The sequence below is a fragment of the Ornithorhynchus anatinus genome, chromosome X1 (assembly GCF_004115215.2).
Source record: "Ornithorhynchus anatinus isolate Pmale09 chromosome X1, mOrnAna1.pri.v4, whole genome shotgun sequence".
NCBI classification, from domain to species: Eukaryota; Metazoa; Chordata; class Mammalia; order Monotremata; family Ornithorhynchidae; genus Ornithorhynchus; species Ornithorhynchus anatinus.
In genome coordinates this window covers 13,364,305-13,392,091 of record NC_041749.1, presented here as the reverse complement: position 1 = coordinate 13,392,091, position 27,787 = coordinate 13,364,305, and the positions used below count along the sequence as shown (strand labels likewise).

General features: G+C 46.1%; 1 protein-coding gene across 3 annotated transcripts in view; it reads left to right on the top strand.

The window, feature by feature from the left end:
• STRN (striatin) overlaps positions 1-27,787 on the top strand; it is a 97,658-nt gene that overhangs the window by 35,779 nt on the left and 34,092 nt on the right. For 2 of the 3 annotated variants that reach the window (XM_039910423.1, XM_039910422.1), the window contains exons 2-7: positions 1,968-2,071; positions 12,447-12,520; positions 14,467-14,545; positions 19,893-20,060; positions 21,499-21,634; positions 25,610-25,745. In XM_039910423.1, the coding sequence (XP_039766357.1) occupies positions 1,968-2,071; positions 12,447-12,520; positions 14,467-14,545; positions 19,893-20,060; positions 21,499-21,634; positions 25,610-25,745 (697 nt within the window). Of the gene's footprint in view, positions 1-1,967; positions 2,072-9,111; positions 9,430-12,446; positions 12,521-14,466; positions 14,546-19,892; positions 20,061-21,498; positions 21,635-25,609; positions 25,746-27,787 lie in introns of those variants that run through there. The other variant, XM_039910424.1, reaches the window with a different exon arrangement.

Here is a 27,787-nt window from a genome sequence, read left to right as displayed (position 1 = left end):
TGGATTCCGTCCACATCTGAAAAAATGCAGTTAAAAAAGTCTGCACGGCATCTTCAGACTCCGTCCTTTCCCCTCTCCGTTCCTAAAACCGCTGTCTCGGTGCAGGCTTGGGTCATTCCTCGATTGCCCCATCGCACCTCATCTCCTCTCTGGGCTCCTGACTCGGTCCCGAGCACTTAGTACGGTGCTCTGCACACAGTAAGCGCTCAGTTAAGACCGCTGATCGATTAACCGCAGGTGGCCAAGAGCGTACTCCTCAACACTGCTGCACCTCTGCCTAGGCTCACGGGGGTATCCTGCTGCCCCAAAGATCAGGGTAGAACATATAATAATAATAATGTTGGTATTTGTTAAGCGCTTACTATGTGCAGAGCACTGTTCTAAGCACTGGGGTAGATTCAGGGTAATCAGGTTGTCCCACATGAGGCTCCCAGTTAATATAAAAGTGCCTTACCCCCCCAAAAAATCAAATTGTTATTACCCTCTCCTTCTTTAGGGCCATTTTAGATTTACTCTTATGGTCTCGTTTTACACTTTGCCTGACCATTCTCCTCTTCCCAAGCAAGCATGCCCCAAACTGCCTTTTTTTTCCTTTTAAAATAAGTATTTAAGTAATAATAATAATAATAATAATGTTGGTATTTGTTAAGCGCTTACTATATGCAGAGCACTGTTCTAAGCACTGGGGTAGATACGGAGTCATCAGGTTGTCCCACGTGAGGCTCACAGTCTTAATCCCCATTTTACAGATGAGGGAACTGAGGCACAGAGAAATTAAGTGACTTGCCCACAGTCACACAGCTGCCAAGTGGCAGAGCTGGGATTCGAACCCATGATCTCTGACTCCAAAGCCCGGGCTCTTTCCACTGAGCCAGGCTCTGTACTGAAGGCTGAGGCAGATACAAGCTAATCCGGTTGGACTCAGCCCACGTCCCACAAGGGACCGACAGGCTCAGTCCTCATTATACAATTGAAGCAACTGAGGCGCCGAGAAATAAAGTGACCCGTCCAGGGTCTCACACAGCGGGTAAGTGGCAAAGCTGGTTTTGAATCCAGGTCCTCCGACCCCCAGGTCCGAGCTCTTTCCACTAGGCCGTGCTGTTTCCGTCAACCGGTCGTCCCGTTCTTGCCTCATCCTCTCTCAGATCACACCCCGCTCACTCCCTTCTAGTTTCCGCCCAGTCCGTCGTCGTCCTTGAATTTCGCCAATTGGGTTGAGCTCTCGGCGTGAGCTCCTGTGCCGTCTTCTTAACTTGGTGTCCCACTGAGTACGCGGCAGCGTGGCTCAGTGGAAAGAGCCCGGGCTTGAGAGTCCGAGGTCACGGGTTCCAATCCCGGCTCCGCCGCTTGTCAGCTGTGTGACTGCGGGCAAGTCACTTCACTTCTCTGGGCCTCAGTTCCCTCATATGTCAAATGGGGATGAAGATCGAGCCTCACGTGGGACAACCTGATGACCCTGTATCTACCCCAGCGCTTAGAACAGTGCTCTGCACATAGTAAGCGCTTCACAAATCCCAACATTATTATTATGCTTAGCCTTTGGCTGACTTCAGCGTTTGTTCATTTTCCTTTATGGCCCTTAGGATGTCTATGTCTGACAGGTTGTCTATTCTAGATTATGTTTTCTTAGAGGGCAGGGATGGTGTCTAATTCCCCATAAAATGTCCAGCACCGCATAGATAAGGTGCTTCGTCATTGCTTCTGTTAGTTAAGAGGAGGAGTTCTGGAAATTCCCTAGGCTTACCATTTTTAGGCGTTTATTTTCATATGCTCAAATCTGTAAATATTCTCGTATACTTTCATATGTTGTTGAAGATGCAGGGTAGTATCAAATATTAAAAACATTGAAGTGTTTTTGCGGAGGATCCACTTGAGTGGAGCACTGTGGTAGTTAGCTGCATTATTGTTCCCTTCTTTCCGATTAAGTAAAGCCTTGCTTGTCTTTTTCTTTTCTTTTTTTTTTCCAGGCTCAGATCGCCTTTCTTCAAGGTGAAAGGAAAGGGCAAGAGAATCTGAAGAAGGATCTCGTGAGGAGGATCAAAATGTTGGAATACGCTCTTAAACAGGAGAGGTATGTTTCCCTGAAAAGAGAAGTTTTCAAATGTCTCATTTAAATTGCTTTGAGATGACTACTTTGCCATTCTTGTTTTGGGCTAAATTTGCTTTCGGTAATGATACACTGGGTTTGGAGTAGAGCTCTCAGCGGACGTGATTCTCCTATAATTTAATGTGAATTTTAAAGCTGATATTACCTCCAGTGCTCTACAGATAACTATTTAGCGTGGCTCAGCGGAAGGAGCCCGGGCTTGGGAGTCAGAGGTCATGGGTTCGAATCCCGGCTCCGCCGCCCGTCAGCTGTGTGACTGTGGGCGAGTCACTTCACTTCTCTGGGCCTCCGTTCCCTCGTCTGCAAAATGGGGGATGAAGACTGTGAGCCTCACGTGGGACAACCCGATGACCCTGTATCTATCCCAGCGCTTAGAACAGTGCTGTGCACATAGTAGGCGTGTAATAAATACCAACATTTGAAGGATAAACAAACACCGTTACAGTTAGAGAAGCAGCGCGAACTAGTGGGAATCCAAGGACCTGAGTTCTAATCCCAGCTCTGCCCTGTGTCTGCTGGGTGACCTGGGGCAAGTCACTTAACCTCTCCGGGCCTCAGTTACCTCATCTGTAAAAGGGGCATTCGTTCCTACTCCCTCCTACTTAGTCCGTGAGCCTCATGTGGGACAGGGACCGTGTCCAACCTGATCGACTGATATCTATCCCGGTGCTTCGAAGAGTGCTTGGCACATAGTAAGCTCGTAGCAAGTACCGTGATTAGTATTAATTATTGTCGTTATGCTACCTCGCCTCCGAGTTTCCTGAAACACCATCCTGCTCCCATTTCTCCACTCCTCCGGGATTGCCCATTCCTCTGCGCATCGAGCAGAAACTCCAGCCGTTGGATTTAAGCCATCCAGCCTCAGCTCTCTCTCCCTTACTTCTCCTTGCTCCTCTCCCACCACACTCCAGCTTACCCACTTCGTTCATCCCGAACCAGCCTACTCCCTGGGCCTTGTTGAAGCACCGTGGCTCAGTGGAAAGAGCCCGGGCTGGGGAGTCAGAGGTCATAGGTTCGAATCCCGGCTCCGCCACTTGTCAGCTGCGTGACTGTGGGCGAGTCACTTCATTTCACTGTCTCTCAGTTCCCTCATCTGTAAAATGGGGATGAAGACTGTGAGCCTCACGTGGGACAACCTGATGACCCTGTATCTACCCCAGCGCTTAGAACAGTGCTCTGCACACAGTAAGCACGTTAACAAATACCAACATTATTATTATTATTATTGTTCTCGTGTTCTCTCACCCCCGACCTCCTGCTCATACCCTCCCCCGCCACAGACTGTAAGCCCGTCAAACGGCGGGGACTGTCTCTGTCTGTTGCCGACTTGTTCATTCCAAGCGCTTAGTACAGTGCTCTGCACATAGTAAGCGCTCAATAAATACTATTGAGTGAATGAATGAATGAACATCCAACAGACGACCACCCCCCTCGTCTTCAAGAAACCTCTGCAGTCACATCTCCTCCTAGAGACCCTTTTTGGACTCTCTCACAGCCTCGACATTTCCGTGTCGCCTCAGTATTCGGTTAATAATAATAATGTTGGTATTTGTTAAGCGCTTACTATGTGCAGAGCCCTCTTCTAAGCGCTGGGGTAGACACAGGGTAATCAGGTTGGCCCACTGAGGCTCACAGTCTTCACCCCCATTTTACAGATGCCGTGCTTTGAGAGTAAGCTTTCAATAAATACTATCGTTGGATTTCCTTAAGGTATTCAAGTAGCAGTTGAAATCAATATTCTCCACTGCCTTTAATAAATTTTGGTTCATCCTGCCCGAGCGAGCCAGTGCTAACGCAAAGAATGGAGAAATGGGAGAAATACGATTCGCTTCAGAGCGCGGTTTTCACGCAAAGACCGGAGCGTGTGTTTGCACAACCGGGATGGCGTCAGGGTGGAAGGGAGAGGAGCTTCGACTCCGTGAGCAAAGTTATTCATATTCTATTCGTATTAATGGTACTTTTTAAGCGCTTCCTATGGGCCAAGCAGCGTTCTTTGCCAAATTATTTGCCAGATTTCCCCAAAATAGGACTCGTTTGAACTGAAAAATGAGTGGTTCGAAACAAAACCGGAAACTTGCTTCACGTCCCGAGGTGGTGAGAAATTGGAATTTTTTTACCTTTGGATGGGTTTGGATAGATCAGTGGATGATGAGACCACGATTGTTTCAGTGGTGAAATTTAGGGATGTTAAGCGGTATATTCCTAAATGAAAACGCAGGTACAGTGAGAGCAGCGATTCTATTATTTCAAGTATCCTTCGGTGCCACGGGTAGGGACAAAATATTAGTCTAAATGTACCAATGGGTAAGCTTAGTTTGCCATTTCTACCACCTTATAGTCTTTAAAATATCTTCTGCATATTCGAAGAAGCTAATTAATGGCATTGCTATTATGCAGTCCATCTTTTGCGCTTGGGGACCGTCAAAGGGGCTCCCGTTCAGCCGGAGTCACTGCTGTGCCAGTGGATCGGAACTGGTTCTTTCGTGTCTGCGCCGGTGCTCATCACAGGGTTTGGAACACTTTAGGGCCTTAAAAATGCCTTTATCTCATCATCGGGTCAGAGGAACCATGCTACTAGAAGCAGCGTGGCTTAGTGGATAGAGCATTCATTCATTCAGTAGTATTTCTTGAGCGCTCACTATGTGCAGAGCACTATGTGCCAAGCACTGGGGTAGATACAAGATAATCAGGTGGTCCCACGTGGGGCTCGCATCCCCATTTTGCCCAGAGAAGTGACGTGACTTGCCCAAAGTCACGCAGCTGACAAGTGGCCGAGGCGGGATGAGAACCCACGACCTCTGACTGACGAGCCCCTGCTCTGTCCACTAAGCCGGGCTGCTTCTCATCTGGTCATCTTGTCTGTACCCCGGTGCTTGGCACGTAAGCGCTTAACAAAATTCTATTCTGTGAATTCTATTCTATTTATTGCCGTCTTGATTCTATTTATTGCCGTTCACTGCCACTGTTCTTGTCTGTCTGTCTCCCCCGATTAGACCGTAAGCCCGTCAGAGGGCGGGGACTGTCTCTATCTGTTACCGATTTGTACACTCCAAGCGCTTAGTACAGTGCCCTGCACATAGTAAGCGCTCAATAAATACTATTGAATGAATACTAAGCGCTTGGAATGTACAATTCGGCAACAGATAGAGACAATCCCCGCCCAAGAGGGGCTCACGGTCTAAGCGGGGGAGACAGACAGCAGAGCCAAACAGAACGAAGCAAAAACAAGACATCATCAAGATAAATAGAGCCAAGGAGATGTATACCTTATTAACAGAATAAATAGGGTAATTAATATATACAAATGAGCACAGTGCTGAGGGGAAGGGGGAAGAGTGGAGGGTGGAGGGGAGGGAGAGCCGAGGGAAAGGGGGAGGTCAGTCTGGAAGGCCTCCTGGAGGAGGTGAGCTCTCAGTAAGGCTTTGAAGGTGGGGAGAGAGTTAGTTTGGCGGAGGTGAGGAGGGAGGCCGTTCCAGGACCGCGGGAGGACGTGGGCCGGGGGTCGACGGCGGGACGGGCGAGAACGGGGGACGGTGAGGAGGCGGGCGGCGGAGGAGCGGAGCGTGAGGGGTGTGGTGGAAAGAGAGAAGGGAGGTGAGGTAGGAGGGGGCCAGGGGATGGACGGCTTTGAAGCCAAGAGTGAGGAGTTTTTGTTTCGTACGAAGCACGGGCCAAGGAGTCGGAAGGACCCGGGTTCTAATCCCGGATCAGCCATATGTCTGCCGGGTGCCTCGGGCATTTAACTTGTCTGTGCCTCAGTTCCCTCACCTGTGAAAACTGTGGATTAAGAGTGAGAGCCCAATGTGGGCCACGGATTGTGTCCAACCTGATAAATTTATATCTACCCCTGTGCTTAGAACAATGGTTGGCACATAGTAAGCGCTTAACAAGTACCATTTTTACTTCTTCTGGCCACCTCGGTTACAGCCAGTGTCGCTATTTCAGGAGCTCTGAGACCGGCTCAGTGTAGGAGAGATGAGATCAGGGGTTCAGGGGTGAGAAGAGCTCTTACTTCTTTTATTGTACACTTCACACCCAGCCCTCAGCTCAGCACGTGTACAAGGGTTCACCCCGGGATATTGCAGCCCTTCTTCCCAGCCCGGACTCGGTTGCCCAGTGGTGAGCGTTCCCCTCTAGTCCTTTGACCTGCCTCTGTGTCTCCTCGGTGTCCAGTAGGGCGTCCGTTGCTGGATGTCTTCGCCCCGAGCGGCGTGGCGTAGTGGAGGGAGCCCGGGCCTGGGAGTCAGAAGGTCACGGTTCTAATCCCGGCTCCTCCGCCTGTCCGCCGTGTGACCTTGGGCAAGTCACTTCATTTCTCTAGGCCTCAGTTCCCTCATCCTTAAAACGGAGATTGAGACGGTAAGCGCCGTGCGGGACGGGGACTGCATCCGACCCGATCTGCCTGTATCCGTCCCAGCGCTTTGGACGGTGCTCGGCACACACCATAGTACCCACACGCTGCGTGAAGCAGCGGGGCTCCGTGGAAAGAGGCCGAGATTGGGAGTCACAGGTCATGGATTCGAATCCAGGCTCTGCCACTTAGCTGTGTGACGGTGGGCAAGTCACTTCACTTCTCTGTGGCTCAGTTACCTCATCTGTCGAAGGGGGATGAAGACCGCGAGCCCCATGTGGGACAACCCGATGACCCTGTATCTCCCCCAGCGCTTAGAACGGTGCTCTGCACATAGTAAGTGCTTAACAGATACCGACGTTATTATAATAATTATTCCTATTATCCTGCGCCAGAAGCACACAGCCTGGATGCACCCGGGCTCCCCCCGGCAGGCCGACCTGCGTGGATGAGACTGGGATCCAGCCGAGGTATCTGGTCGGCGCTCAGCCCGCCCACCCCCTCCCAAGCCCGGGGACCCCTCCTGGTGCCGCTCCCGGCCCCCCGTCGCCCCCTCGACTGACCTCTGGCAGTCAGCCCCTTCTGGACTTCCCAAATCACTGGGGACTCACGTATGGCGTCCTGGGTCGCGGATCATTTATTCACCCAGCCGTATTTATTGAGCACTTACTGTGTGCAGAGCATTGAATTTAGCACTTGGGAGAGTACAGTACAGCCATAAACAGACACATTCCCTACCCACAAGGAGCTGACAGTCTAGAGAAGCGGCGTGGCTCGGTGGAAAGAGCCCGGGCTGGGGAGTCAGAGGTCGTGGGTTCTAATCCCGCCTCCGCCACTTGCCAGCTGTGTGACTTTGGGCCTCAGTCACCTCATCTGGAAAATGGGGATTAAAACTGTGAACCCCACGCGGGACAACCTGATCAACTTGAATCCCCCAGCGCTTCGAAGAGTGCTTTGCACAGAGTGAGCGCTTAACAAATACCACCATTTATTTTATTTAGACGGGGGTGGGGAGACAGACGTTAATATAAATCAACAAATGACAGAGCTGGACATAAGTGGTGTGGGGCTGGGAGGTGGGGGGAAGAAGAAAGAAGTCAGGGGAGTGTCTCTCTCCCGGCAGCTGGGCGGGGGCGGAAGGGCGAGGCGTGCGCGGCTCTTCCTGGCACGGGGGATTGGCCCCGTCTTAGGAAGGGTGGCACTTGTTCATTCCAAGCGCTTAGTACAGTGCTCTGCACATAGTAAGCGCTCAATAAATACTATTGAATGAATGAATGAATGAACTTCCCCCCTCCAGGACCTCTCAGCACGGACATCCTCGCACCCCGAAGCTGCCCCTCTTTGGGCTCCTTGACAGCCGTGAAGAGCCTGGCTCCCTCCGGTCGTTATATTCTACCTCCCCAAGCGTTTAATACGGTGCTTTGCTCCCCGTAAGCGCTCGAGAAATGCCGCCGCTCGACGGTGCCGCTAGTCTCCGTGGCACCTCGTGGTAACAGCTCTTCTCTCCCGTTGCACCCCATTTGGAGGGTGTGGCTGAAGGGGCTCCTCCTGCAGACATTTTTGAGGAGAATTGGCCCAATTTTACAATAACCAAAGCCTAAGTAATGATCAATAATAATTCATTCAACAGTATTTATTGAGCGCTTACTATGTGCAGAGCACCGTACTAAGCGCTTGGAATGGACAGATCGGCAGCAGATAGAGACAGTCCCTGCCCGTTGACGGGCTCACAGTCTAATAATAATAATAATGTTGGTATTTGTTAAGCGCTTCCTATGGGCAAAGCACTGTTCTAAGCACTGGGGTGGATACAAGGTGATCAGGTGGTCCCATGTGGGGCTCACAGTCTTCATCCCCATTTTCCGGATGAGGTAACTGAGACCCAGAGAAGTGAAGTGACCTGCCCAAAGTCACACAGCCGACAAGTGACGGAGCCGGGATTAGAACCCATGACCTCTGACTCCCCAGCCCGGGCTCTTTCCACTCAGCCACCTATTGGGAGGCAGTCGTGGTCTTGGGATAGCAAACCGGAAGGAAGTGGGCCGTTTTGAGATTCGGCTCTCAACTGCAGAACTGTGACATGGAACTAGCCGTATAATTTTCTTCTTATGGTATTTGCGAAGCGCTTACTGTGTACCAGCCACTGGGATAGAGACGAGCTAATCCGGTCGGACACCGTCTCTGTCCCACGTGGGGCTCGCAGTCGTGATCCCCGTTTTCCAGATGAGCCAACTGAGGCACAGAGAAGTTAAGTGCCTTGCCCACGGTCTCCCTGCAGACAATTTTGAACGGAAGGCGCTAGAGAAATGCAGAAAGATTAAAGGACCACAACCGACGTGACAGACGCAGTTCCGTGAGTGGAGAAACTGATCCAGAGAGGATGGAAAACCGTGAAATGCTGCTCATCTATTAGATAGGGATCCCGAAACAAAGCCTGGATGAGCCTTACTAGAATTATTTCTACAGTATTATAATTATGACCTCATAATAAACCCTTCTAGGATTAAGCCCTTTACTGAGCATAGAATAAGACAGTTGGCTCCTTAGTGGAATTCGTTCAGAATCTAAATTGAACTGCCAAAGTTACGTGCCTAGGGGAGAAATAGACCTTTAAGGAAGTGATCGGTGACTCCACGTACCGAGGGTCACGGCCCCCTTGAAACGACCTCGGTAAAACGGAAGAGTCGGACGTTGGCTTCCGCACCGAGCGTGACGTAGCGAGAGACACGTCGTCGTCAATTGCGTTGCGGCGATGGGTCCCCACGGGTGCAGAAATTCACACTAATGAGAATCAGTTCCCAAGGGCTAGCCGCTTGACGGCTCACCGCGTATTTAGCCCGTTTCGGTGATCTCGTTCGACTGCTAATTCCCTTTCTGAAATTTTAATTGAGATTGAGGGTTTAAATTAAGGATCGGCGGTCGTGTGTTGAGCGCAATGATCGCGGCTGTTCCTGAGCCCCAGATGAAGCAGGTGTGGAAACGTGGTCCGCCCCGCTGTAGCTTTCCCGCCCTGTGTACGTTTCTACCGTTCCCTCCTCCCATTCCTCCCCACCCTCCCAGTGACACCCAGTTGGCCCTCTCCTCCTCTCGGTGACCACCACTCCTCTCCAGTGATCATTGTGCAGCTTTTCCCAAGACCACTAGATCGCACTGTAACACAGTATTCCGGATTGCGGCCGGCTTTAATAGTCCCATTTAAAAACTCCAGAGTCCTCAGCCTTTGAATCAGACGCAGGCGACCACTGGGTTTCTGCGATGCTGGCTCCGAGCTTCGTTTTCCACTCGGGTCACCACGGAAGCTGTTCCTGCTCTCTGATTTTTCGGATCGGCCGCCGATCAAATGGATTACGTACTTAGAAAAATCCCTTTTTTGGGGGGGGGGGGGGAAAGATTCCCAAGCATCTGGCAGGGTTGCGGCGCCGTATAAATTAGTTGATACGAGACTTCCTCCGTCACATTATTGCCGACGCCTAGAAATAGGCCGGGCGAGTTTAGATTTCGTGAAATCGTCTTCTTGTTGGATTCAGTTTTTATGCTCTTCTTACACCAGGAGTGATATCTATTCATGGCTTCTGCAGTATTTTCAAGGAAGAGCTGCAGGGACACAGTCACTGAAACAAATAAACTGTACATCTTTATTTTCGATGATCAAATTTGTATAGAACACAAAATGATAGCCTTCAATACCTCTTTGAAAAACCGTTTTCCACTTGTTAATTTAGAGTTTACCTCTGCTAATTATCACCGTCCTCTAAGGCCTGTGCTATGGCTATCAATAGTGGTCTGCTAAAGAAGTTTTTTGTTCCCTATGTATAAGACTGAGGAGCTTATTTTCAGGCAGCATCCATAGAAGAACTAAAGAGTCCTTCTCAGGTTCGCTTTGCAAAAATCAAAGGGTAGACTTAAGTGGAGGAAAGTTGTTTTTTTTTAAATTACCGAAACTACTAAGATAGAATTCATTTTTATTATTTGTGAAATACTGATTAACATTCTCTGAGCTTTTTCGGCGCTCAACCTGGCCATTTGAATGATTTCACATTCACTGTTGGCTTTAGGTCAAAAGGTAACACAACCGATATGATTATTTTTGCATTAGTTTTATGAGAGCAATCTAGTCCATAGCTCTTGATTTGTACATTTCAAGCGCTTAATACAGTGCTCTGCACATAGTAAGTGCTCAAATACCATTGAATGAATGACCAAACTAGTCGTAAATAAGAGCTCTGAGAATTCATTGAAAAAGCTTGCTTAAAAAATTGATAATTACTAATTCCGTAAAACTGTCTAATTGGGCTGTTGATCAAGTTTTTTATGGTATTGAGGGATTCCTATGTGCCGGGCACTGTACTAAGCGCTGTGATAGATACAAACTACCCAAGTTGGACGCAGTCTGTGTCCCACATAGGGCTCACAGTCTCAAACCCCGTTTCACACCTGAGAAAACTGAGACACAGAAAAATTAAGAGACTCGCCCAAGGTCACACAGCAGACAAGTGAAAGAGCAACATGTAGAATCTAGATTCTTCTCCCCGGATCGTTCTGCCTCCCAGGCCTGTGCTCTACTAGGCCTCACTACTTCTCTTTCATGTTTTAATGTTGAGAATATTTGATGAGACTTGTTCGCCGTGGTCAGCGAGAAGCAGAAAGGAGTTTCCAGTTAGTTTTAGTTTCTCTTACCCAGCTCACCTACTTTTCTTTTCATTGTAAAGTCTCCCGTTCGATGCTGCCTATTTGGTCATGAAGGCTCCATTAGCCTTTTCGACTTGCTAGCTCTGGGAGCCTGACAACCCAAGAGAAAAAAAGCCAGGCAGAGGGTACCAAAGCCTGATGATGGTGATGGAATCTGCCCCCAAAAGCAACAGCTGAGCCTTTAGTCCAGAGCCTTCGGGACAGAGAACGCACACGGGGAGTTGATTAGAGTGCCGGTTCCATGCCGCTATTCCCATGCACGCTTTCCCATCTCACGAGAAGCAGTTCCTGAAGGGCCCCGGGGTGCCGGCTGCGGGACAGTTGAAAGGAGACCCCGGGCATAATAATAAATGGCATTTGTTAAGCGCTTACTCTGTGCAAAACACTCTTCCAGGGGCTGGGGTAGATACAAGGTAATCAGGGTGTCCCAAGCAGGGCTCACAGACTCTGTCCCCATTCTACATATGAGGGAACTGAGACCCGGAGAAGTGAAGTGACTGGCCCAGAGTCACACAGCCGACAAGTGGGGAAGCAGCGTGGCTCAGTGGAAAGAGCCTGGGCTTCGGAGCCAGGGGTCATGGGTTCGACTCCCGGCTCTGCCACTTGTCAGCTGTGTGACTGTGGGCAAGTCACTTAAGTTCTCTGTGCCTCAGTTACCTCATCGGTAAAATGGGGATTAACTGTGAGCCTCACGTGGGACAACCTGATGACCCTGTATCTACGCCAGCGCTTAGAACAGTGCCCTGCACATAGTAAGCGCTTAACAAATACCAACATTATTATTATTATGAAGTGGCAGAATTGAGATTAGAACCCACGACCTCCGACTCCCTCACCCGGGCTCTTTCCACTAAGCCGCGCTGCTTCTCTAAGCGCCCATAAATACGACCGAAGACTGACCGAGGCGGGTGAGCAAGCACAGTGGTACTGTTTCCTCAACACCGAGCGGAGGGAGGCGGGGGAAGGTACAGGAAGATGGGGAAGGAGAGAAAGAGGGAGAAACAGAGAGGGAGAAGAAGGAGGAGGTGGTGGTATATCTTAGAAACCTAGTGTCTTAAAGTCGGAGCTGAAGTCATCAACTTGAAAATGGTGAGCGAGTTCAGAGAGGTCAGGGTTGCCCGTTCATCGGGATGCAGCGGTTCATAAAGGAGGACTCTCCGAAGGTGTCTGAGGCTCTGGGAAGCTTTTCCAGCCCGCAGGCGATCAAGTGAGTTAGGTGGGAGCTCCCCTGTAGGTGTGTAGTTATAGAAAAGAAAAATATTCCCCACGCCGTTCATATTTTTTCCCATTCTTCCACAGAGCCAAGTATCACAAGTTGAAATATGGGACGGAGTTGAATCAAGGAGATATGAAGCCTCCGAGTTATGATTCTGGTGAGTAACTGTAGAAGAAAGTTTTCTTTGAAATGGATAATTCAGTGTAAATATTACTTCCCTAGTTTATTGGGGCAGCAAAATTCCCATTAGTCAGTTTCTGCCCATTTGGATGTTGGTATGCCGTTTGATATGTGGCTTTTCTCCGCAACTCAGCGACCCAGCGCTCTGGACACAGAGTGTTAGTCTTAGTCCTTTCACTCCATTTCAATCAGTGGTATTTCTTGAGCACTTGTTGTGTGCAGAGCACTGCTCTAAGCGCTTGGAAGAGTCCAAAAAGCTCTCCCAAGCACTTAGAGCAGCGTTCTGCACACAGTAAGTGCTCAAGAAAAACCACTGATTGAATTCACTACCGTAGAGGTTGATAGACACGATCCCTGTCCACAAGGAGCTTCCATTCTAGAGGAGGAACTTAGAGTCCTCTCCTTCTGCTCCTCCTGAAAAAGGCAGCCGAAGTTTATAAAGGTGGACTTCCTAATTCTCTGCCCTTCCTCCTTCTCTCTTTTCTTACCCTCCGCCCTCTCCCCCCACCTTTTTCCGTCTTCCATCTGCACTTTGACACCCTCGTTTGGCATTGGCAAGGGCCCATTAGGCATCATCAGCGTCGTCAAACGCACAGTAGCCATGAGTTGGACTGCCCCTCCCCTCCTACCTCGATGCTGATAGAGCCCCGAAGGGGTGATTTGGGAAATGTCCAGAGTTCATCGCCCCAGATGGAAGAAGAAGCTTTAGGGGACGTGATCACTGCACACCTTTTGTGGCTCAGGTTGTCAGGGTCCCTACCTTTCCCTTCCGCAATTTTCCTTCCCTTCCCTTTCACATTCAGGTAGAAGAATCTTCTTCTTCAAGATCTGCTTTCTCCTTCCCACCTCTCAGCCTCCGGGGGTCCCCCCATTCAGTAGAGCTGAGTCACAAGAATTCTGATGTAAAGGGAGGTTGGTCTAAAGGTCTAAAGAAAAGGACTGAAAGAAAAAGGGCTGGGGGGCGGGGTGGGGGGAAGAGGAGAGGTGGCGAAGGGGAAACAAAAGCAAGGTATTGATGAAAAATTTGCTTGACCTCAGAGGGAGATAGTCTAATTCTGATCAATCAGAATTGATCAAATAAATAATCAATTCAAATCAAATCAATCCATTGATTTGATAGTACATAAATAATAAATAATTTGATAATCAATAAATACCCAGTGTATTTATTGGGTGCTTACCGTGCACAGAGCACTGTATTCACTGCTGGGGCGAAAACAATATAACAGACCCATTCCTTGCCCACAACGAGCAGCGTGGCTCAGTGGAAAGAGCACGGGCTCTGGAGTCAGGGGTCATGAGTTCGAATCCCAGCTCTGCCACTTGTCAGCTGTGTGACTGTGGGCGAGTCACTTCACTTCTCTGTGCCTCAGTTACCTCATCTGTAAAATGGGGATTAAGACTGTGAACCCCACGTGGGACAACCTGATTCCCCCGTGTCTCCCCCAGCGCCTAGAACAGTGCTCTGCACATAGTAAGCGCTTAACAAATACCAACATTATTATTATTATAGTCTAGAGGCCTCAGAGTGTTGCCCGAACAACTGCCAGTTCAGCCCTTCTCTGTCATCTAAGCACTTGGATAGTCATCCACCCTTGTATCTGTACATTATTACCGTCTCCAATCTCCAGTTGATTTCAGTGTCCAGCTCCCCTACTCCTTTTCTGAACTTTTCGGGGGAAGGTATCGTGTCTTCTAATTCTGTTGTAGCCTTCCAAGTGCTTTGTACGGGGCACTGCGCACGTTAGGTACTCAACAGACGCCACCGATCGATGAAGGGGTGGCAGTCGAAAAATGAAGCTCACGTCTCAGATGCGGAGCCCGGTTTTCTTGCAGAAGTTAACTGTTCTCTTTTTTAGTACGAACGTAGACGATCTGAAAATTAAGCACACTGGAAATTTATTACAATATCATCTTTTCCAGATGAAGGTAATGAAACTGAAGTGCAACCACAACAGAACAGCCAGCTAATGTGGAAGCAGGGACGACAGCTGCTCAGACAGTAAGTGTTTTAAAGCCGACAGTCAGATTCGACGCAGGCTTGTGAAGGGGTTCGATTTTCTTTGAAAATAGGAGGATTTAATCTGTCGACCGATTGGGCAAATGTCAAAAAACGAACGGTAAATTTCAAAGGATTTAACTAAGACTCTCCCCCTGATTTTATTAAACTCTTCTTTTCTCCTCCAGTGGTGTTTATATCAGTCAGTCGTATTTATTGAGTGCTTACTGTGTGCAGAGCACGCGGGAGAGTACAACATAGCAATATAGCAGACACATTCCGCGCCAATGGCGAGCTTACAGTTGAGAAGCAGCGTGGCTCAGTGGAAAGATCACGGGCTTGGGAGTCAGAGGTCATGGATTCGAATCCCTGCTCTGCCACTTGTCAGCTGTGTGACTGTGGGCAAGTCACTTCTCTTCTCTGTGCCTCAGTTAACTCATCAGTAAAGTGGGGATTAAGACTGTGAGCCTCACGTGGGAAACCTCATTACCCTGTATCTCCCCCAGCGCTTAGAACAGTGCTGTGCACATAGTAAGCGCTTAACAAATACCAACATTATTATTATTATTAGAGAACAAGCTTACGGTCTCTCCCCCACAGAACCATAATAAGTTATGAATATGTTTTGCAGTTGATACTCCTGATGAGTTTAGTTGCTTCTTCGTCAAAGAGCAAAATAATAATGTTGGTATTTGTTAAGCACTTACTATGTGCAGAGCACTGTTCTAAGCACTGGGGTAATACAGGGTAATCAGGTTGTCCTACGTGAGGCTCACAGTCATAATCCTCATTTTACAGATGAGGTAACAGGCACAGAGAAGTGAAGTGACTTGCCCACAGTCACACAGCTGACGAGTTGCAGAGCCCGGATTTGAGCCTATGACCTCTGACTCCCAAGCCCAAGCTCTTTGCCCTGAGCCACGCTGCCGAAGTGTAGCTGTCGCCAATCATTCTCAATTATTCTATTGAGCGCTTTCTCTGGGCCGAGCGCAGTACTAAGAGCTTTTTTAGAGGGCAATACAGAAGAGTTAGCAGGCTCGCGACCTGCCCACCACGAGCTTTCAGGCCAGAGGGGGACACAGCTATTAATAAAAGTACATCATTTATAATATACAATTTAAAGATAGGTACAGAAGTGCTGAGGGCCGAGCGAATCTCAAATATCAATTGATATTCTGTCAGTCAGGCAGTATTTATTGAATGCTCATAGTGTGCTGAGCCCAGAACAGAGCTACAATACAACAGCCCCGATTCTCTCCCTCTGCTCTCCCTCCTCCCCACGGCACTTGTACATATATATATATATATGTACATATTTATTATTCTATTTATTTTATTAATAATGTGTCTATATGTATAATTCTCTGTATCTATATTGATGCTATCGATGCCTGTCCGCTTGACCGTGAGCCCGTTGTCGGGTCGGGATTGTCTCTGTTTGCACTTTCCAAGCGCTTAGTACAGTGCTCCGCACACAGTAAGCGCTCAATCGATACGATGGGATGAATGAGCAGAGTAGGTAGATGAGATCCGTGCTCACAAGGAGCTTACAGTCTTCAAGGGGAGAGTACAGTCTGCAGTCCTGTTATAAAAGAGCATGGATCTTTTATAACAGGGGAATTAGGGAAAATAGGAGTTTACAGCCAAAATTTAGCCCCGTAAGATTGATGGAAGAGGGATTTGGGGTTTTGAGTACGTGCGTAATTTGTATAGTTGAAATAGTGTCCAGTGCTTGAGAAGCAGTGTGGCTCAGTGGAAGGAGCCCAGGCTTGGGAGTCAGAGGTCGTGGGTTCTAATCCCGGCTCTGCCGCTTGTCAGCCGAGTGACCTTGGGCAAGTCACTTAACTTCTCTGAGCCTCAGTGACCATCTGTAAAATGGGATTCAAGACTGTGAGCCCCACGAGGGACAACCTGATTTACCTTGTATCTCCCACCGCTTAGAACAGTGCTTGGCACATAGTAAACGCTTAAAAAAATGCCAGCAGTATTATTATTACAGTGTAATACACAGAGTAAGTGCTAAATAGACATTGCTATTCCTTGTGGCCACCTGAGGGCTCAAGGCTGTAGAAGTTGCTAGTTTATCCTTGTGATTCCAAAATCTCGTGAAGTGTCTTTGAGAACGTTTCAGCCAAAACTTGGTTCAGAACTTGCGTTGCCACATGAGCAGAATAGTTATGAACTCTCCATTCCTTCTCTATTTGTTCACTGACCCATGGCAAAAAGGGGACTCGGTTAACTCTTTGATTGGACATAAAACTAGGATAAGAAAAGAGAGGACTGGACGGTATTAATTACTGACAAGGTTTACTTTACAGCCTGGAAGATTCTTATCACATAAAATCCCCTCCTAGATTGCCAACTCCTAGGGGGCGGAGATTGTTTTTTGTTATGATTATAGTTATCATTAGGTATTAAGCACTTCCTATCTGGTACAGTCCTGGGGTTGGCACAGATGATCAAATTGGACACACAAGAGGCTCATAATCTTGGCGTTAGGGAGGCCTGTTGATATTACTGGACTTTGGCAAACATTGGTATGGTGCTCTGCATAAAGTAGGCGCTTAATAGGCTATTGATTGATTTACGGGATTTCTAGATCCTGTAGAGACTACGGACCATTGTTTTTTTGCTGTGCTAATCTCCACATTGGAAAGTCTGGTTCCCTTACAGTGCAGACTTTGTATCATGCCAACAATGAGGGTTTGGATGGGAAAAGGCAATAGACAGAACAGATCTGAGTCAGGGTCTGTGTGTGTCCACCTCTCACGCCTCTTTCCCGGGGCGAAACGAGATTCGATGGAGAGTCGGCCAAACTAGCGCTCCCGAGAATCGTATGGAAAGATAATTTCCTTGGGGCGAGGCAGATTGGAGAATTTAGAAATGGCTGATTAGTCCGTAGAAAAGAAATCTCCATCAGCAATTATGAAAATAACAAGACTTTTGGGCTTCAGAGGCCTTTGGGCGACGACAGAGAGAGGGCTGCAGGGTATCAGGAATACTAATTATTAGGTTCCAGCCGTACAGCACTTAGGTACCTATCTGTAATTTATTTATATTAATGTCTGTCTCCCTCTCTAGACTGTGAGCTCGTCGTGGGCAGGGGATGCATCTCTTCATTATGCTCACCCAAGCGCCTTAGTACAGTGCTCCGCACACAGCATTCAAGAAATACAGTTGACTGACACTCATCATGTGTGCGTCTGATTTACTAAGCAGTTCTTCCTTCTTTACATTATTCTCTAACTACATGGTGCCTTTGCAGTATCGATTACCTTTCCTCCCTTCTAACTCTCTCTTCACAACTAATCTCTTTTCCCTTCTGCCAAAGAACCTCTAGGAAAACCTCCAGAAAATTATTTTGATCGTTTTTTAGTCCTTCATGTTCCTTCTCTTTCCTTTTATCTTAGACTGCACAGCACTTAGGTAACATATCCATAATTTATTTAATGTCTCTCTCCACTTCTAGACCGCAGGCTCATTACGGGCAGGGAGCGTGTCTGCCAATTCTGTTGTATCACACTCTCCCAAGCGCTTAGTACAGTGCTCTTCACACAGTAAGCTCTAAGTCAATCCACTGTCAGATCGAGGATTCTTAGCAGAGAGACGAAGCTCGTGAAAAGGGAGGACTTGAACCGCAGGAATAAAATGCCCACATGTGAAGGCTTACCACTTTCTTAATCTGTATTTTGTCTGAACCTTCAGGTAGACTTGAGGAGTAATACTAGAAGTGATAGTGATGCCATTTATTAAGCTCTGGAGATGCACAGGTCACTGTAGTAAGTGGGGCTTGGGAAGACACAAGGACATTAGTTCAGGCATAGTAACCTGGCCCCCAGGGAGTCCTCAATTAAGAGACCGTGAAAGAAATTTTGGAAAATCAGCAACAATTCAATAGAAACCGTTCCACTAAAAAAAGCAGTGCATTCCTGCTGGAACACAAGAGTCCTCAGGCTTCTCCACCAATCCAGGCAGGACTGATCTTGTTCATTCATTCATTCAATATTATTGAGCGCTTACTATGTGCAGAGCACTGTACTAAGCACTTGGAACGGACAAATCGGTAACAGATAGACAGTCCCTGCCCTTTGACGGGCTTACGGTCTAATCGGGGGAGACGGACAGACAAGAACAGTGGCAATAAATAGAATCAAGGGGAAGAACATCTCATTAAAACAACAGCAAATAAATAGAATCAGGGTGATGCACATATTAACAAAACCGGCCTTACGTTCTTAGTGAACTACGATGCTTTTGTATCAGGCAGCACTGACCTCCTGGACATTCAGTGATGCTAATCTCCCAAATTGTGAAGGATACAGGTATATACGTGTATATGCTCACACACACACAAACACATATACAGGCTCCTATATCAGTGGGGTGTGTGGGGCAGAGGTGTCACACTAGAACGGGATGGTGATCTGCCCATTCTTTTGCCCAGGAAAATCCCTTAGCACTGAACGTACACGCCCACCAGCGTTTAGGGGGACACGCTCCTGATCGATAATGTTCATCGAGGGCCTGCCGGAGAGCGGCACACCGTATTTGAACGTCCTCGGGAGCGTAGAGTGAGAAGATGTAATCTCTGCCCCCAAGGAGCTCACAGCTCAAAGAAGTATTGGGTGCCATTACTGGCCTTTCAGAAGAAAAGAAGTCTGAGAATTTCAAGCAAGATGGTGTCTTATTTGTGCTGCTGAAATTTTTGTTTATAACCGAGGATGGCTCAGAACAGAGTTGACGGTTCGATTCCCCTGTGTTTATTTCACTGTTTTTCCCTAAAATCGGGCAATGCTACCGTTTCACGTTCTGTGGATTCACGCACTTACTGCGATAGATTTTAAAATTACCAGTCCCCGTCTGAATCAATGTGCCGTTTACCAAATGAAAAGCAACCAATGCAGATCCGTTACCGTTTGGCGTGTCTCATAATTGGACACGCTCATTTTGTGGATTAATAGATGCCTGACCGATGACTATTTTAGATATTTAAGAACTTTGACCGTAAAAGCATGTGTTTTCATGAATAAAATTCATAGTATTTATCAACTACCTTAATTAATGTTCACTGAGACTGTTAATGAATACCTTGCTGTCGAATGAATAGCGCATTGTATCAAATCTAATTGCTAGGTTCTTTGATTTTCTCAGTGACTGTCGAGGCTGGTACCGCAAGAGACGGGCCTTTCTGCAGCTGGGAGATAATTTATTAGCGGGCTCCAATTAGCACAGTACTGTACAGTGTTAAGCATTGTGGTGAAGATGATTTTAAGGAAAAGCTTTTATTTATTGTTTTAAATAATGTATATAACTGTGATCTGTATGACTAGCGCGAGTCCCTTTCACCCAGGTATCTGCAGGAAGTGGGTTACACGGACACCATACTAGATGTGAAATCGAAACGGGTTCGAGTTCTGCTGGGCCTCTCGAATGATGTCACAGACAGGGAAGAGGACAAAAATCAGGAATCGGTAGTAAATGGCACAGAGGCTGAAATTAAGGAAACCGTGATGATTGGGTAAGTGTCAGTTTTCATGCATATTGAAATATTTTGCTGTACTTAAGGCTTCTACATAAGAGCTGTATCTTTTGCACGGCGTACCTTTAAGGGTTGGTGTGGAAATAATTTAGTCACGCTACTAAATTTTTGTGGAATTAAAATTACGCATCCGCCTGAGTTAAAAGGCATCACGGAGAGTATAAAATTAATCATTTATATCGGCTCTTTTTCAAAGTGCTATGAACTCCTGGGAAGCAAGTAGATGATGACCCCGGGTTTTCTGTTCCAAGTAAAATTTGTTACTTGAACCCAGAATGGGATGGGACCATTGGAGAGCCATTTGTTCATTTTTGTTTGGTTATCTGCGTCTTTTCTCCTAATTCTCCAAGGAAGCTACGGCTCAGGAACTGGTCAGTTTGAATAACAGGTGTAATTGGGTACTGAGCATCCTGTGGTAGTTTGACACCGGTCGAAGGTTGAGTCGATATGATCAGAAGACAGACTGCAGTTTTATTATTAATCACCTATAAAAATAGTGAAAAAGAATTAAAACGCCAAACTCACTGCTAGATATAAAGTTGCTTCTCGTTGCCATTGTTGTTTCAATTATTGTATCTGATAGTAAGTAAATTTCTCCCTGAATAATGTCTGTTTCTGAGAAGAATTTATCTCGAAACTTAAAAATGTGATGCTCCTAAAACTGTTTTGCTTTTTGTAAGCCTTTTAGGAATATTCTTCAATCTTGTTTTAGGTAAAGCGTATAGTTGTTAGTAGCTAACGGTTAAAGTGTTTCTCTGTACTTTATTGAAATCATCCTGCAGAACTTGGAATTAAACTTTAAGGGACACAGAATCAGGGAATTTATAGGTGTAAAGTTATTTTTATTATGTTAAGAGCCTGGTTGAGGAAAGAGTCATGAATGGAGCTTATTGAAATCCTGTATTAAGCACTTAGAAAATACATTCAGCAACAAATAGAGACGATCCTGCAGGCACGTCATGTGTTTTGCCGTTGTACTCCTCCTCAAGTAAGGGATGCAAAGCGGACATGAATGAGGTGGAGGGCAGGAACTGTGATACCATGATCCAGTGAGAGAGAAATAATGAATTTAGTGGAAAAAATAGGAAGGGCTCTTAAAAAAATGACTTTAAAGGAGGAAAAAAATAAGAAGATTGGGAGTTAGAGCTTCATTTTTAGACTGCCAACCTAAAGTAAAAGTACAGGACCCTCAGATAGTTCAGGAGATATTAGTCTCGTGATGCATTACTCTATTTTCCTATCCCACTTTAAACCCAGCTGAAATGAAATTCAGTTGGTTGGCTGAGAATCGATCTCATCCCTAATTTCGGCTCGTAGGACCAAGGTGGTGGTAAAATATATAAACCTTATTTAAGCGGTCACGCGTCAACGATTTCGTTGCAGATATCATTCTTTGTTATTCGTCCTCTTAACCTAGGAAACCGGAGTTAACAGATTCTGCCTCGGTACTGAAGACTTTCAGCTTCCTCGAAAACGCAGCTGCAGAGTTCAGTGATGACGATGAGGAAGACGACATTGACGGAAGAGAGAAAACCATTATCGATGCTTCAACGGTGAGAAAATAGTCAAAGATTCGAGTTAATGAATTTGGAATCTTGTCCCACCCCCTTCTCCCAGTATCTCTTTGAAACACCTGGAAGCCTACCAGCTCTTGTATATTCTTGGTATGTCTGGCACTCAGACGCTACTAAGGGCAGAGGTAAAAGAATTTCAGGAAACGATTGAATTCAGCTGAAGCTCTGGTAGTAGGACTTTCAGCCGACAGAGTCAAAAGCCATCTCTTCAACCCTTTTTTTCATGAACAATGTCTGGACCGTAGTAGCCTTGATTTAAATTTTGCTCAGACACTGAAGATCTAATAATAATAAAGTTGTGGTATTTGTTAAGCGCTTACTATGTGCCAGGTGCCGTACTAAGTGCTAGGGTAGATACACGGTAATTGGGTTGGACACAGTCAGCGCCCCACGTAGGACTCATAGTTTTCATCCCCATTTTCCAGATGAGATAACTGAGGCACAGAGAAGTGAAGTGACTTGCCCAGAATCACACAGTAGATAAGTGGCAGAGTTGGAATTAGAACCCAGCTCCTTCTGATTCCCGGGCCCATGCCCTGTCCATTAAGGCACGCTGTTTCTCTATCAACTTTGCTTGCCGTTCGTATGAAAATAGTACCCATTTCAAAATCAGTTACAGTGGCTAAGAATTTTGCAAATACACACACAGTATCTTAGAGAAGCAGCGTGGCTCAGTGGAAAGAGCACGGGCATTGGAGTCAGAGGTCATGAGTTCAAATCCCGGCTCTGCCACTTAGCTGTGTGACTGTGGGCAAGTCACTTAAATTCTCTGGGCCTCAGTTACCTCATCTGTAAAATGGGGATTAAGACTGTGAGCCCCGTGTGGGACAACCTGATTCCCCTATGTCTACCCCAGCACTTAGAACAGTGCTCTGCACATAGTAAGCGCTTAACAAATACCAACATTATATTATTTGCCCGAGAACTTCCTGGATCCTTGAAGGACAGCGTCTGCCTTCAAGACGACTAGTTGGTTATGACGCATATTACTGATATGAGGAGTTACAGTACGGAAAGAGCACGGGCCTGGGAGTCAGAAGACCTGGGTTGGTATTTGTTAAGCGCTTACTATGTGCAGAGCACTGTACCAAGTGCTGGGGAGGATACAGGGTCATCAGGTTGTCCCACGTGAGGCTCACAGTTAATCCCCATTTTACAGATGAGGTCACGAGACCCAGAGAAGTGAAGTGACTTGCCCACAGTCACACAGCTGACAAGTGGCAGAGCCGGGATTGGAACCCATGACCTCTGACTCCCAAGCCCGGGCTCTTTCCACTGAGCCACGCTGCTTCTCATTCTAATTCTGGCTCCACCACAGACCTGCTGTGAGATCTTGAGTAGTCACTTAACTTCTCTGTGCCTCAAGCCCCTCATCTGCCAACTGAGGACTCAATTCCTGTTCACCCTCCTACTTAGACTGTGAGTCCTATCTAGGACCTGATCATTCTCTGTCTTGCCCCAGCAGATAGCGTAGTGCTTGGCACACAGTAAGGGTTTACTAAATACCACAATTATTAATGTTTTTATTATTGTTATTAAAGGAAGAAAGAGGTGCCGTTTTGCAGAAGTTACCTATTCATCCAAATAGTCATGTCCCTCTTGTCTTTCTCCATTGTATTATTTCTAGTGACAAACTAAACTAAAAGTTACTCACTAAATCGATTCCTTTAAAAAGAAAAATACAACCGTTTGTGTCACTCGCAAGCATCAGAATGTTTATTCACTCCAGGACTTCAACCAATCAATCAACCAGTGGTATTTATCGAGTACTTACGGTGTGCAAAGCACTGTACTAAGTGCTGGGGAGAGTACAGGACAAGAGTTGGTAGATATGTTCCCTGCCCACAAGGAACAGGGGGAGACAAACATTAAAATAAATAATACGTTTGTATACATGTTATTAAATGTATTTATTTTAATTTTTGTCTCCCCCTGTGATGTGGGGAAAAATATCACATGATTAAAGGGTACAAATCCAAGTGGGAGAGGACTTAAAAGCTTAAGGCAACAAAAATACTGAATTTCTTTTAGGTGGGGTTAGTCTGAGCGTGGCTTCATTAATCTCTGAAGGCCCAGAGACTAAATACATGCAGACTTTTTTTTGTATTTTAGTGTTCTGCGGTGTGGAAGAAAATAAAGATTTTGTTTTAATATATAACATTTCCTCACTCCCAATGGGAGTGAAAATTGAGAATAATCATAAATTTCTCCTGTTTACAAAGGCCTGTAATATCATATCTAATAGCTGAATTCTGTGGTTTGGTCCAAAACCTGGATTTATGTTGTGATAGTTGGGTTAAAAAAAAAAAAAATTAGTGGACGGGTTTCTTGCTCCTTTCTACCAAATAAAAAGGGGTAAATAGTTTGTAGAGTAGTTCTAATACTAATATCAAGTGGGGAGCAAATGATAAACTCATACACTGTCCACTCCCGAATGCCAGTTTAGTTGTAGTTAGTGGAGTGACCAACTCAGTACAGTGGTTTGAATTGATTTTGCTCGCGTGACACGCCAGAAGTCAAATATAGCAAGTGAAATGGTAACATCCAGCTTTTTTTCTGTAGAATTTAAATAGGAATTTGCAGAATCTAGATTTAGTCCGTAGATATTCCTGGTTAAAGGGATTGTTCCCCCCAAGTTGCCGTGTTTCTTATATGCAAGCGATAAGTTAAAAACGTTTATCTCTGCTAACAAAGCCGGTTGTTTGATAGGAGAAGATGGAAGGACCAAGTGAAACAGTGAGCAATTTAAAGGAGAAAAAAATATTGAAACCTACAGAGGTTCTTTGTCAGAGTTGTTGCTAGCACGTTATCCTTAGACTATAAGGTACTGTCTGTGATTTCTCCGTAAAACCAAGCTTCGTTTAGCATGTTCATCAGGCGGGCTAAAAAAGCTAGCCATAGATTGAATGTTTAATCCCCTGCCAGTTTTTGAAATTGGTTCTGGCTTTTGAAATATAAAGATGCTTTCTAGCCTAGTTAGAATATACTAAAATGTTGCACCGAAGTATACAGATATTTGTACAGTGAAGATGGCAAAAGTCTCAACTAATAGAAGCTGGTGTGCCAAAACTGATTTTGGTGGGTGTGGAGCGTACCTCGTGATTCTACAAGATTAACTTTTTGAAGTGTTTTTCTCCGGTCGTTATTAATCCAGATTCTGATGGTGTATCTCTGCACTATCTTGAAATTAAGTTGTAGCTGTGAAGCTTCCTAGCTTTCAGAACCAATAGGAGGTTAGAAACTCCTTAATTAGTGCAACCAAGGCCACCCAGTCCTATTGGGTTAGGTTTCAGTGTTTGCAGGGGTTTTAGCAACCGATGTATTAAAACACTGCTGAGCCAACTCTGGTTGGGGGGCCGGAGGGGGTGAGAAAAGTGAGAGAGAGAGTCAAATTGTCAGACTCAAATTGTCCGTTAGAATTTACAACTCAACTAGCATCTCTAGTTAGAAATTTATAGAATGAAAAGCCTGAAAGATCATTTAGTCTATTCCCTTGCACCGAAACAATTGTGAGGGAATGAAGCCCACCATTTTCTTGAAGATCTGTGAAGATGACTGTATCTTTCTTCAGTAATGCACTTTCTGCCTCTCAATCCCTTGTCCCAGGAAGTCTTTCCTAAATCCCTACGGGGCCACCCGTTCTTGTTGTTCCCACTTTCTTTGGATGATCAAAATTTGACAGCTGGTATCTGGGAAGAAAATGTGGCTTTTTGGGGGGTTGAGCTGGGTGATGTGTCTTGGGAGAGCATGTAACTATGCCTGTGAAAATTAAAAGAAAATCGAGTTTGATTTGGAGTTACAGTGTTGGGTAGGAAGGTGATTTTCATCCCCTTTTAAAAAATTTAAATCAATATTTGATTTGATGGATTTTGAACATACCAACTTTCAGAGAGAGCAAATAATGCCCAAAAAGAAAAGGTATTTAAGTGCTTCAATTGTATTTTTTCTCATTAGATTGTGAGGAAAAAGGTGTCACCTGATACCAGTGAAGACAGAGATACAAAGGAAGCTCTAAAAGAATTTGATTTCTTAGTTGCATCAGATGAAGGAGATGGAGAATCCAGAAGTGCAGGAGATGGAACAGACTGGGGTAAGGAAGTTCAATGGATCTTTCCAGAGAAGTTGAAAATAAGCTAAACTAAGAAACTATTATTTGATAAAAGGTCAGTGTCTTTCACCTTAAAACCCTCTTTTTGATGTTTGTTTCTTTGATCATCTGTTTTTATTGTTACCTTTCTATAGCTGGAGGTTTTTTTTTTCCACTCCTGATTTCTAGTTCCCCCTGTGCATGTTAGTCCAAAATTCATTCATTTCAATAATTTGAAAAGAATTAGCAATGTTATTGACAATATTAATGCATGTTCCGTCCAGGCATTGGAAACTCAAGGTTTTGTGGAATTTGATTATGTAGAAAAGAACTCAGAGATCTCATTCCATGCCCTTCTGGGCTGGACTGTTGATTAATCGATTGCAGAATATAAAATAGGAAGATAATAATGGTATTTGTTAAGCGCTTACTATGTGCCAAGCACTCTTCTAAGCGCAGGGATAGATATAACATAATTAGGTTGTCCCACGTGGGGCTCACAGTCTTCATCCCCATTTTACAGATGAGGTAACTGAGGCACAGAGAAGAGAAGTGACTTGCCCAAAGTCACACAGCTGACAAGTGGTGAATCCGGGATTAGAACCCATGACCTCTGACTCCCAAGCCCGGGCTCTTTTCCACTAAGCCATGCTGCCTCTGGATGCCAGTTGCAGCTAGCTATCTGTTCTCTTGCCAATTTTCTATCGTTTGGACAGTTTAAGAGCATTGCCGTAGTGTAATCGGCTTACATTCTTTAAAGGTGATAAATATACTTTTAAAATCGTGGAAGTACCATTTTAAAACATCTTGCCAGTGTGCAGATTTTTTCTCTCCAGAATCCCCTGCCAGTTTGCTAATAGGATTTACATAACACTAATCACTAACGACGGTAGAATAAAATAATTTAAACTTTCAGAGGCCCGGAAGTGCTCCCATAGTGCATTATTGGCTAACTGTATAATGAAAGCCAAAGTGTGGCCGCCTATTGATTCATTCAGTGGTATTTAATAATACTAATGCTGGTATTTAAGCGCTTACTATGTGCAAAGCACTGTTCTAAGCGCTGGGGGATGCAAGGTGATCAGATGGTCCCACGTGGGGCTCACAGTCTTCATCCCCATTTTACAGATGAGGTAACTGAGGCACCGAGAAGTGAAGTGACTTGCCCAAAGTCACACACAACTGGCAAGTGGTGGAGCCGGGATTAGAACCCATGACCTCTGACTCCCAAGCCCAGGCTCTTTTCCACTGAGCCACGCTGCTTATAAATTTAGTTACTGCTGAATTTATTGAGTGCTTACTGTGTGCAAAGGACTGTACTAAGCGCTTGGGAGAGTACAGCACAATAGTAAGCACACTTCCCTGCCCACGAGCTTACAGTCCAGAGAGGGGAATACAGACATTAACATAAATAATTGCAGATATGTTCAGAAGTGGTGTGGGGCTGCGAGGGGGGTGGGCGGGTGAACAAGGGAGCAAGTCAGGGCGACACAGAAGAGAGTGGGAGAAGAGGAAAGGGCGGCTCATTCAGGGAAGACCTCTTGGAGGAGATGTGAATTCAACAAGGCTTCGAAGGCACGAGAGTAATTGTCAGATTTGAGGAGGGATGGCGTTCCAGGCCAGAGGCGGGATGCGATTGAGGGGTCGGCGGCGAGATAGATGAGAGTGAGGCCCAGAAAAGTGAAGAGACTTGCTTAAGGTCACACAGTAGACAGGTGGCGGAGCTGGGATTCGAACCTCGGTCCTTCCGACGCCCAGACCTGTATCCTCTAGGCCGGGCTGCTCCCGGTCGGCCTTTGGGTATAACCAGCCTTTAAATTTGGGGACCTCTGAACTCAGGAAAATGTACAGATTCATTCATTCAGCCGTTTTTATTGAGCGCTTACTGTGTGCAGAGCACCGTACGAAGCGCTTGGAAAGGAGAATTTGGCAACGGATAGAGACAGTCCCTACCCAACAACGGGCTCACAGTCCAGAAGATATGCAAGATATGCAAGGTGGCAAGAAATCTTTTCCACGGTTACACATTACTTTCACCTGTGACT